This window comes from Telmatherina bonti (assembly GCF_933228915.1).
Source record: "Telmatherina bonti genome assembly, chromosome: 9".
NCBI classification, from domain to species: Eukaryota; Metazoa; Chordata; class Actinopteri; order Atheriniformes; family Telmatherinidae; genus Telmatherina; species Telmatherina bonti.
This window is the reverse complement of record NC_136627.1, coordinates 5,973,733-5,985,357: the sequence shown is the minus strand read 5'-3', so window position 1 is coordinate 5,985,357 and position 11,625 is coordinate 5,973,733. Positions and strand designations below refer to the sequence as shown.

The 11,625-nt window shown below is 43.2% G+C and overlaps 1 protein-coding gene across 1 annotated transcript; it reads left to right on the top strand.

Annotated features, from left to right (window-relative positions):
• The first annotated feature begins 2,686 nt into the window (after nt 1-2,686).
• Nucleotides 2,687-9,268, top strand: atf5b (activating transcription factor 5b). The gene is made up of 4 exons (XM_079246232.1): nt 2,687-2,878; nt 3,535-3,756; nt 4,107-5,295; nt 7,959-9,268. Exons 2-4 carry the CDS (start codon nt 3,600-3,602, stop codon nt 8,143-8,145), a joined length of 1,533 nt encoding a protein of 510 aa, XP_079102358.1. The 5' UTR covers nt 2,687-2,878; nt 3,535-3,599; the 3' UTR covers nt 8,146-9,268.
• The last annotated feature ends 2,357 nt before the right edge of the window (nt 9,269-11,625 follow it).

Here is an 11,625-nt window from a genome sequence, read left to right as displayed (position 1 = left end):
GCTGTAAACATGTTTATTTCTGCTGTGAAGTTGGTCTTTTTAACATGGGAGTCTATGGGAACTTGCTCTGTTTTGGAGCCCCTAGTGCACAGGTGTCAGACTCCAGTCCTGGAGGGTCGGTATCCTGCAGGTTTTTGTTGTCACCATGCTCCAACACACCTGACCAAAATGATTAAATAGGTCGACAAGAAGCTGCTGGATCCATTTGATTTGAATCAGCTGTGTTGGTGGAGGGAAACAACAAAACCCTGCTGGATATCGGCCCTCGAGGACTGGAGTTTGAGTGGATGAAAGGGGAACTGCAAATTTAGTCACTTCTGAAAAGGCTTCACTTTGAAATGTCTGAGGTTGCTGCTTGGTCTGAACCCAGTTCAGTCCCAGTTTAACATTATCGTGGTGCTTTCAGCGTGTCAGATGTCATTAACACAAAACAAAATCTGAAACCTGCAAAGACGAACAAAAAGACACAAACATGACAAAGAAGCGTCAGGCTGATCATTAAATGTAATTCAAGAGGAGAAAGAAGAAAAAAAGAAAGGGACGATAATGATGACAACTGTCTTTAAATGTTTATAATAATAGTTAAAAGAGATAATAATAATAATAATAATAATAATAATAATAATAATAATAATAATAATAATAATAATAATAATAATAACAATAACAATAACAACAACAATAATAATAATAATAATAAATAATCATATTTACGAATATTATTATTATCATTCCTGTTTTGACCCTCAGTCCAGTTCTTGGGTCATGTGACCTCAGGCTTCCTGCTCCTTGACGACCACGTTTCTATGGCGACTGTTTCTGATGACACCTTGCTCAGCAGCAGCTGGATCAGCTGAAGGTCCAGATGGATCTTTCTGGTCCTGGTTCAGGTCTAAAATCCAGTTTTCTGCCAGACTGTCTGATCTTTGCTGGTTTTTCCGCAGAAGAAACTAAAGAAATGAGGAAAAACTCTGGATCTTCTCAGGTTAAGAGGCTTTTTTTCTTAGGTGAAGCAGATATACGGACTGAAATGAAAACACACTTCATAGAGAAAGTCCAGTCAACTGAAACTGTCTTTAATTTATCATCATCCAGTTTATTCTTTAATCTAATTCCATCAGGTTTATTCATGACTAACATAAAGCTACAGTAAATGCTGTTATAGTGAGTAGTTCATGAATTAATCTGGTTATTAGTCACATAAATCTTCTGACCCCAACGATGAAATAGGAGAAAACATTCCCACGTTCCTCTACAAGCCAACATGATAAATACACCGTACATCCACAATGTGGTCTGCACCTGTTCAGATCAATATGTAGGATCAATCCCCATTCATGAAATCAGCTGTGAGTGAAGGAGAGGAAGTTGCTGAACACAACGTTCTTCATCAGAAACGCATGTGGACGTTTTTATTCCACACCTGTTGCATCACCCATCAGATGTGTCCCTGTTTGACAGGCTGAAAACTCCCATCTTCATCATCTTCCTCTTCTTCATCTTATCTGTGGGTTTACAGTTTTTTACCGCCCGTTCAGTCGCTGCAGCACACATTCGACAAAATTCATGTTAGATTAAGATTCATTCAACAGAAAAACATCTTAATTCAACATAAAATATAATTATTAGATTTACATAGAAAATACTGTAAATATATTTGTATGTCTATATATATATATATATGTTTTTTTTAATGGACCTAGAGTCTTAATAAAAAAGGAAAGTGAAAGTGAAATAATGTGTTTATTCGTTCTGTTTGTTTAAAAACAAGTTGCACAAATAGCTTAATTACATTAAAATAAACCACATCAATGTTAAAAAGAGCAATTATTAGCAGTACATTGTGACTTTATACTGTCTCTCTCCATACTAATGTGTTTATTTATTCCAGGTATGAGGAAGAGAAATAAATGTCAGATAAATAAATAAATTGTCTCAGACAAACACTGCTCTCCTGTTGGTGATGATACGTAACGATTAGTGATGATTGTAGTGATAAGAGGCCAATAGGAGGAGAAAAGTTCCCCTGGCAGACCAATGGAGCAGACACATTGTTCACCGTTCAGCGAATCCCCCGCGGATCTGATGCAACAGGGTTGCAACTAAAATTACCCCTTCAAACTGCAACACCGTGTCCTTCCGCTGCGGCGCCAAGAAAACTAGTGCCGCGCACCTTGTCTGCTGAACTCCTCTCCGGCTGCAGCTTTCATGATGAATCAAACATGGACTTTTATTATATCTGTTAGGTGGAGTTTACAGTTAGTGGAGTTTACAGAGTGTTCAGAGGAAGAGGAGCTCATGTTTCTGCTTTATTTTCAGCTGAACTAGAAAAGAGAAAAAGAAATCATACCAGATAATAAGCCACAGATATAAATATAGATTAAATATAATCAATAAAGTTATTTAAATTAACTTTCTGAGCTCTTATGAAGGCAAATGCAGCAAGTTTGGTATCTTAAAAATACAGTAAAAATAAAGTGTCAGAAGAGTTTGCGCGTGCGCGTGCAATCCCTAGACCTGTCAGATGTGTGCGCGCGTGCACCCCTGGTCCTGTCAGATGCGCGTGCACTCCCTGGTCCTGTCAGATGCGTGTGCGCGTGCAGCGGGAAAGTCCCCCGGCTTGATGACGTAACGGTTCGGGTGAACTCTGTAAACTGCGCATTGATCTCGTCTGCTGTGATGCGGTCCGGGCATGAGGAGTTGGAGAAGTAGCGGATTTAAAAACTTTCTCTCTGCAAGTCCGTTTGGCGGATAAAGCGCTTCCTGAAGACTCCCTGATTTCCAAAAGAGAAAAATATGACTTTTTAAAGGGCGACCGTCTCCCGCCTGACACAGCTGCGCGTGCTTCGCTGCCAGACTACAGAGGAAGAAGTATGGGGTAAGTAGAGCCGCTTGCAGGCTGCAGGAGCGCAGGAGGAAAGTTGGGAGGAAAACATCTTCTTTTCGTTTACAAGTCTGTTTATCCGCTTTAAACTAAGCTTTCTGGCTAAATTCATCCTGTTTTCACTGTCTGACATTCACAGGACTACTTCACTCATTATAGCAGGAAATAATAACATTTTAAAATAGTTTAAAAAGTTAAAAAAATCATGTGTTTTAATATTTTAAATTTTATAAATCTTAATGCAACAATTCATAATTCTTCCACAACTTAAATTAGGATAAAATAATCTCAGTTTTGTTAAAAACTTACTTTTAAATCAAAATTTAAAATTATTATAATTATAACAATAATAATGAAAATAATCATAATAATAATTATTATTTTTTAATGAAATTTAAACAGATTTGAAAAATAATTTTTTCCATTGATTAATTTATAATTAAAGAATTTTTTGGCTATTAATTTTAAAAGAAAATTCAAATGAATTAACTCAAGAATAAAGTTTTTCTGCCTTTTCAAATATCATTGAAATCTTTTTTTCTGTAATTTGGAATTTTTTTTTTAACAGTTTAAAAGGTTTAAATTTGTGTTTTAAGTTGTATTAATTGAAAAAAATAAACATTTTTTTATTTTAACGAATGTCGCTGCAGGTCTTCAGGTCTTCCCACAGCTCCCGCGTCCAGCCATTGCACCATTTGTGCTTTTGAACAATTTGATGGGAGCAGACGACACAATGGCGGCATCGATCCTTCGCAGGAAAATTCCTCCCATTTCCACAGGCGAGCTTGGCGCTCCCCCTCTCCGACAGGCTAGCCGTAGCCAATCACGGTCTGGGACGGGGGCGGAGCCAGTGGAGGAACTGCACTTAATTGGTGAGTTTTGCCAAGACACTTTTTTATTTTTCCACATCCCGAGGTCGGAGCCGCAGTGCAGCACGGGGCTAATGTCGTACAGTGAGTACAGCTAAGTGGATATTTATCGAATGCAGACGATGCTGTTCAATCATTTTCAGATGATCGGTTAGTTGTTCACTTGGATCTTCTTGGATGTGTTGAAGCCTTTTGCACGATGATGCCCTCTCAGCTTTGATCTGATTAAGAATTTTTTATCTGTTTTTATGCTTTTTATTTCAGAAATTTGATCCAAACATTTTAAAGAAAATGGATTGTTTTACTGGTTTCTAACAGCTTATTGTGGTTTGTTTTTTGATTGAATCTTCCAGGTGATGGTCACTCAGATTGGATGACGGAAAAAGTTGATTTGTCTTCATTTGTGTCAACGACTGAGTCTTCTCCGAGCTCCTCTCTTCCCCCCTCGCCGTTAGAACAGGATGTCAAGGTGCCCTCAGATCTGGAGGTTATGACCTCGCTACTGCAGGAGGAACTGGCTCAGCTGGAGGACTACTTCCGATCCGAGTCCACATCCACCACAAACAAGTTGGAGAAATCTTCAAAATGTGACAAAGGCGCCCAAGCCATGGGCTCCCAGTCTTACTATCAGTTACCCTATGGCTCATATGGGACCAGCCAATCAGAACCCAGCCCTGTGGTTGTTACCTTGGCAACAGGGGAACTGGACTTGGCCAGTTTCTGTGGCGGTCCCATCAGCAGAACCAAAATAGCCCGACCCGCTCCGTACAGCTACCACCACCGCTACCACCACAATAACGGGCGAAGAATCCTGAGCGAGGCGGTGAAAGTCGGGGACGAAGTTGGACTTGAAACGTGGGGCTCCAGGGGATGTTACTCAGGAAGCACGGAGGTGTCGGTGAACCACTACTCCACCCTGAAGACGGTCAGTAAGAACAGCATTGGTGGCGTGAAGAAGGTTAGAGAATGTGCGTTATCGTTGAAGGAAGAGGAGAGTTACTGTTTCTCAGAAGGAATGTTTTGCAGCGAAGAGATTGCTCGAGGTTTTTGTCTGGGTGGCTCCTACGACGGCCACCACAAGCGAGAGGGACAGTTCATGCACAATGTGAAGGTCAATGTAAGTTACGACAGCACGGGGCTGGAGGTCCTGCACTGCAGCAAAGATGGAGGACTTTCTGGAAGTATTCCCCAAGAGACAATGGTGGCCGGAGACGGCTACTTCCACCAGTCCATGGCCAGTTCGGAGCCTTACCATAGCTTTATAGGAGATCTAGACCAGCCGTCACAAGCACAGGCTGTAGAGCCCCAACATGGCCACTACCTCTATCCAGAATGCCTTGCAGACCAAAGCTATGAATGTCTGTCCAGAGGGGAAGGCGAGGGGTCGCTGCTTGGGGCCCCCATCCACCGCCCCACCCAGAGGTTAAAGGATGAGCCCTGCTCCGTTAAGCCGGCTCTGGTAATGGGGGGACCTTCTCTGGATTCCAGCAGTGGAGAGAGGAAGCAGAAGAAGAGAGACCAGAACAAAACTGCCGCTCACAGGTAGACGTAACCCTTATTTCTCCTTGTAAAGCATGACACGGTGTCTGCATTGCATGAGCATCGTTAGACATAGCAGATAGACCAGTAGAGTCTGTAGGAGAGAGGTAGAGAGAAACCAGTAGACTTTGTAGGAGAGAGGTAGAGAGAAACCAGTAGACTCTGTAGGAGAGAGGTAGAGATAAACCAGTAGACTCTGTAGGAGAGAGATGGGAAAAAAACCAGTAGACTCTGTAGGAGAGAGATGGAAAGAAACCAGTAGACTCTGTAGGAGAGAGGTAGAGAGAAACCAGTAGACTCTGTAGGAGAGAGATGGAAAGAAACCAGTAGACTCTGTAGGAGAGAGGTAGAGATAAACCAGTAGACTCTGTAGGAGAGAGATGGAAAGAAACCAGTAGACTCTGTAGGAGAGAGATGGAAAGAAACCAGTAGACTCTGTAGGAGAGAGGTAGAGAGAAACCAGTAGACTCTGTAGGAGAGAGATGGAAAGAAACCAGTAGACTCTGTAGGAGGGATGTGAAAATAAACCAGTAGACTCTATAGGAGAGAGGTAGAGATAAACCAGTAGACTCTGTAGGAGAGAGATGGAAAGAAACCAGTAGACTCTGTAGGAGAGAGGTAGAGATAAACCAGTAGACTCTGTAGGAGAGAGGTAGAGATCAACCAGTAGACTCTGTAGGAGAGAGATGGAAAGAAACCAGTAGACCCTGTAGGAGGGATGTGAAAATAAACCAGTAGACTCTATAGGAGGTAGGTAGAGATAAACCAGTAGACCCTGTAGGCGAGAGATGGAAATAAACGTTTAGACCTTGTAGTAGAGAAATAAAGCAGTAGAGCTTGTGGGAGGGAAATAGTGATGAACCAGTAGATCCTGTAGTAGGGAGATGGAGATAAACCAGTAGACTCTGTTGGAGGTAGGTAGAGAGAAACCAGTAGACCTTGTAATAGGGAGATGAGGATAAACCAGTACATCCTGTAGGAAAGGTGAAGATTAACCAGTTGACCTTGAAGGATAGAGATTGAGATAAACCAGTAGACCCTGTATTAGGGCAGTGGAGATAAACCAGTAGACCTTTTCGGAGGGGTGGAGATAAACCAGTAGACCTTGGAGGATAGAGAAAGAGATGAACCAGTAGACCCTGTATTTGGGAAATGGAGCAAAACCAGTAGACCTTGTAGGGAAAGGTGGAGATAAACCAGTAGACCCTGTATTTGGGAAATGGAGATAAACCAGTAGACCTTGTAGGGAAAGATGGAGATAAACCAGTAGACCTTGAAGAAAAGGTGGCGATAAACCAGTAGATCTTGTAGGAAAGGTGGAGACAAACCAGAAGACCTTGTAGAAGAGATGGAGATAAACCAGTAGACCTTGTAGAAGAGGTGGAGATAAACCAGTAGACTTTGTAGAAGAGGTGGAGATAAACCAGTAGACCTTGTAGAAGAGGTGGAGATAAACCAGTAGACCTTGTAGAAGAGGTGGAGATAAACCAGTAGACCTTGTAGAAGAGGTGGAGATAAACCAGTAGACTTTGGAAGAAAGGTGGAGATAAACCAGTAGACCTTGTAGGAAAGGTGGAGACAAACCAGAAGACCTTGTAGAAGAGATGGAGATAAACCAGTAGACCTTGTAGAAGAGGTGGAGATAAACCAGTAGACTTTGTAGAAGAGGTGGAGATAAACCAGTAGACCTTGTAGAAGAGGTGGAGATAAACCAGTAGACCTTGTAGGAAAGGTGGAGATAAACCAGTAGACCTTGTAGAAGAGGTGGAGATAAACCAGTAGACTTTGGAAGAAAGGTGGAGATAAACCAGTAGACCTTGTAGGAAAGGTGGAGACAAACCAGAAGACCTTGTAGAAGAGGTGGAGATAAACCAGTAGACCTTGTAGAAGAGGTGGAGATAAACCAGTAGACTTTGTAGAAGAGGTGGAGATAAACCAGTAGACCTTGTAGAAGAGGTGGAGATAAACCAGTAGACCTTGTAGAAGAGGTGGAGATAAACCAGTAGACTTTGTAGAAGAGGTGGAGATAAACCAGTAGACTTTGTAGAAGAGGTGGAGATAAACCAGTAGACCTTGTAGAAGAGGTGGAGATAAACCAGTAGACCTTGTAGAAGAGGTGGAGATAAACCAGTAGACTTTGTAGAAGAGGTGGAGATAAACCAGTAGACTTTGTAGAAGAGGTGGAGATAAACCAGTAGACCTTGTAGAAGAGGTGGAGATAAACCAGTAGACCTTGTAGAAGAGGTGGAGATAAACCAGTAGACTTTGTAGAAGAGGTGGAGATAAACCAGTAGACCTTGTAGAAGAGGTGGAGATAAACCAGTAGACTTTGGAAGAAAGGTGGAGATAAACCAGTAGACCTTGTAGGAAAGGTGGAGACAAACCAGAAGACCTTGTAGAAGAGGTGGAGATAAACCAGTAGACTTTGTCGGAGGGAAATGAAAGGTCATCTCCCTTCTTGCCACCATTTTGTTTGTGTTGGTCCGTCGGCCTGAGGTGGGCGGCCACTGAGTACAGCTGTTGGGGGGAGGGGGGTGTAGGGGGCAGAGCCATAAGCATCTCTCAGGGAGGAGGCCTTTGATCGTCTACATCAAAGCTTTGCACGTTGGCTCATCAATAAAGTTGCAAGGCAGCAGAAACCCGAGCAAACCTGTTGGTCCCTGCAGGTACAGGCTGCGTAAGAGGGCGGAGCTTGACTCTCTGGAGGAGGAGCTTCACGGCCTGGAGGGACAGAACCGCGAGCTGCGGGACAAGGCGGAGTCGGTGGAGCGAGAAATCCAGTACGTCAAAGATTTACTGATCGAGGTCTACAAGGCTCGCAGTCAGCGCCTCAAACAGGATGGCAGTGCCTAAAACCCCGCCCACGACGGCCTCGCCGCCACCCCGACATCACCAAACTCCAAGCCAACAGCACCAACGGGTTCTGGTTCCCGTCTCACACTAAAAGAAGGGTAGTTGCATGATTTTGGTAGTTCTTTTTTTAAAAAAAAATCGACATGTTGTTGGTAGCGGCATGTTGGAGCAGAAAGACTTCAGAAGAAGACGTAAAGGAGCCGCGGCTGCTGCTGCGGCGGCGGCGGCGGCGTGCAGAGAAGATGCTGAACTCGTCCGTGACCACTGTGATCCGAACTCTTCTCACAGCCTTGTGGCGCTCAGCGACTTCGTCTCCAGATTCAGCGTACCGATTGATTTGCTTGTGCTTTCCTGTGACGCAGCACCGAGGCATACTCACCGAATATATATTTTATTTTATATTTTTATTTTTACCTAATAATAATAATATTGATAATTTATCAGTTGCTTCAAAACAATCAATAAATGAATAAAAGGGGTTTGCTGGGAAAAAAGTGTAACTTGCTCTCTGAAATACTCTTCATCGGAAACATTGAGAGAAAAATGTGTAAAATGTTCCCGCCAGATTCCCGATGCATGTTTGATTCTGGGACCGCATGTTGCGAGTGTTTTATGAAGGCGGTATTATGTTTAACTGCATGGCTTCAAAATCTCCACGGCATCGCTTTCAGCTTCCTCCTCCTCATCTTCCTCATCAGCTGGGACCTCTCTGGGTTTGTCCTCTTCGGTGTGATCCACGGTCAGCTTTTCTTTTGCTTCTTTCCTGCACCGAGAAGCCGACCATCAACCGGCTTCCCCCCTCTCTCTCTCTCTGTTTGTCTGTGTCTCTCTCCCTCTCTCTCTCTCTTTTTTTGTGTATGTCTCTCTCCCTCTCTCTCTCTTTCTCTCTCTCTTTTTGTCTTTGTCTCCCCCTCTTTCTCTCTCTTTTTTGTCTTAGTCTCTCTCCCTCTCTCTCTCTTTTTGTCTTAGTCTCTCTCCCTCTCTCTTTTTGTCTGTCTCTCTCCCTCTCTCTCTTTTTGTCTTAGTCTCTCTCCCTCTCTCTCTTTTTGTCTTAGTCTCTCTCCCTCTCTCTCTGTTTGTCTATGTCTCTCTCCCTCTCTCTCTCTTTTTGTCTTAGTCTCTCTCCCTCTCTCTCTCTTTTTGTCTTAGTCTCTCTCCCTCTCTCTCTTTTTGTCTTAGTCTCTCTCCCTCTCTCTCTCTTTTGTCTTAGTCTCTCTCCCTCTCTCTCTTTTTGTCTTAGTCTCTCTCCCTCTCTCTCTCTTTTGTCTTAGTCTCTCTCCCTCTCTCTCTGTTTGTCTTAGTCTCTCTCCCTCTCTCTCTCTTTTTGTCTTAGTCTCTCTCCCTCTCTCTCTGTTTGTCTGTCTCTCTCCCTCTCTCTCTTTTTGTCTTAGTCTCTCTCCCTCTCTCTCTTTTTGTCTTAGTCTCTCTCCCTCTCTCTCTCTTTTTGTCTTAGTCTCTCGCCCTCTCTCTCTTTTTGTCTTAGTCTCTCTCCCTCTCTCTCTTTTTGTCTTAGTCTCTCTCCCTCTCTCTCTGTTTGTCTATGTCTCTCTCCCTCTCTCTCTCTTTTTGTCTTAGTCTCTCTCCCTCTCTCTCTTTTTGTCTTAGTCTCTCTCCCTCTCTCTCTCTTTTTGTCTTAGTCTCTCTCCCTCTCTCTCTTTTTGTCTTAGTCTCTCTCCCTCTCTCTCTCTTTTGTCTTAGTCTCTCTCCCTCTCTCTCTTTTTGTCTTAGTCTCTCTCCCTCTCTCTCTCTTTTGTCTTAGTCTCTCTCCCTCTCTCTCTGTTTGTCTATGTCTCTCTCCCTCTCTCTCTTTTTGTCTTAGTCTCTCTCCCTCTCTCTCTTTTTGTCTTAGTCTCTCTCCCTCTCTCTCTCTTTTTGTCTATGTCTCTCTCCCTCTCTCTCTCTTTTTGTCTTAGTCTCTCTCCCTCTCTCTCTCTTTTTGTCTTAGTCTCGCTCCCTCTCTCTCTGTTTGTCTATGTCTCTCTCCCTCTCTCTCTCTTTTTGTCTTAGTCTCTCTCCCTCTCTCTCTTTTTGTCTTAGTCTCTCTCCCTCTCTCTCTCTTTTTGTCTGTCTCTCTCCCTCTCTCTCTTTTTGTCTTAGTCTCTCTCCCTCTCTCTCTTTTTGTCTTAGTCTCTCTCCCTCTCTCTCTTTTTGTCTATGTCTCTCTCCCTCTCTCTCTTTTTGTCTATGTCTCTCTCCCTCTCTCTCTTTTTGTCTTAGTCTCTCTCCCTCTCTCTCTGTTTGTCTATGTCTCTCTCCCTCCCTCTCTGTTTGTCTATGTCTCTCTCCCTCTCTCTCTCTTTTTGTCTTAGTCTCCCCCCCCCCCCCCCCTCTCGGCTGTACTTTGCGAACAAACAATCACCTGTTGATGCAACAGAGTAAAACACCTTGTTGTGCACCAGTCCGACTTCGTGGGAATTTTTCGTTATAAATTGATGGATTTGATGTATCAGAAATTCAGGTCCTTTTAAATATTGATGTCAGTGTCAGGAAATGATTGATCAGGTAAATTACAGCCAAATAAACCAGTTCTGTTTCACTCAGCTCTGCCTTCAGACTCTGCTTTCTCGCCCTTTGCTGCACGTCTTCATGTTTCATATGAATAACAAGGTGGGATTAGGAGATTAAAGCCCCCCCCCCCCCCCCCCCCCCCCCCCCCCCCCCCCCCCCATTTGCAGGCTTTGATTGACAGCTGATCGATCAGGATGAAACTGAGAATTAGCAAATTAAAACAAGCTTGATGAGATTTCTGCTTCTTTGTGAGGCTGAGTGGAGCCATATCGTCTCCTCCCGCCGACACACACCATACGTTGCCTATCTCATCTCCCAGCTTGAGCAGGGTGTGTGTGTGTGTGCGTGTGTGTGAAAGCCTGTGCGTGAAATCTCTTGGTATCTCTTCTAGCAGTTGTAGGTCTTTCAAGTGCATGAGGCAATATCACACAATACTTGCAGGAGGAGGGGAGAGGAGCGAGCGAACCATCAGAATGAGAGAGAACTGGGCTGACGGAGGGCATCATTAAATCTGTTTGTTGTTTGTTTGATGTGCAACAAATAAACACGCCATGAAGTGATGCACAATTAGAATGATTTAGTTCATTTCAGATCTGATCCACCTTTTTTTTTTCCTTTTTTTTTTTTTTTTTTTTACATTTTTTGGGTTGCTTCTGCAGGTTTACTTGGATTAAATCACCCTAATTTCATCACTTTTAATAAATTAGATTAATAAAGTATGTTTCATTTAATTTCATTAAATAAACTCAAACAGCGCTCCTAAAATCAGAAATGAATAAAAACATGAAGCTTAATGTGTGTTCTCTCTGTGCTGCCTGCTGATTCCTTACAGCAGATAACAGGAATCATTACCTGACTTCTCTTCATGTAAATGAGTGTTTATTATAAGAATAGAGCAGCAGATGTTGATCCGTCTGCGTGAGTGTATCGTTGGTGAAACTAAGTGACCAGCAGGTGTCCCTCCAAGCTCAG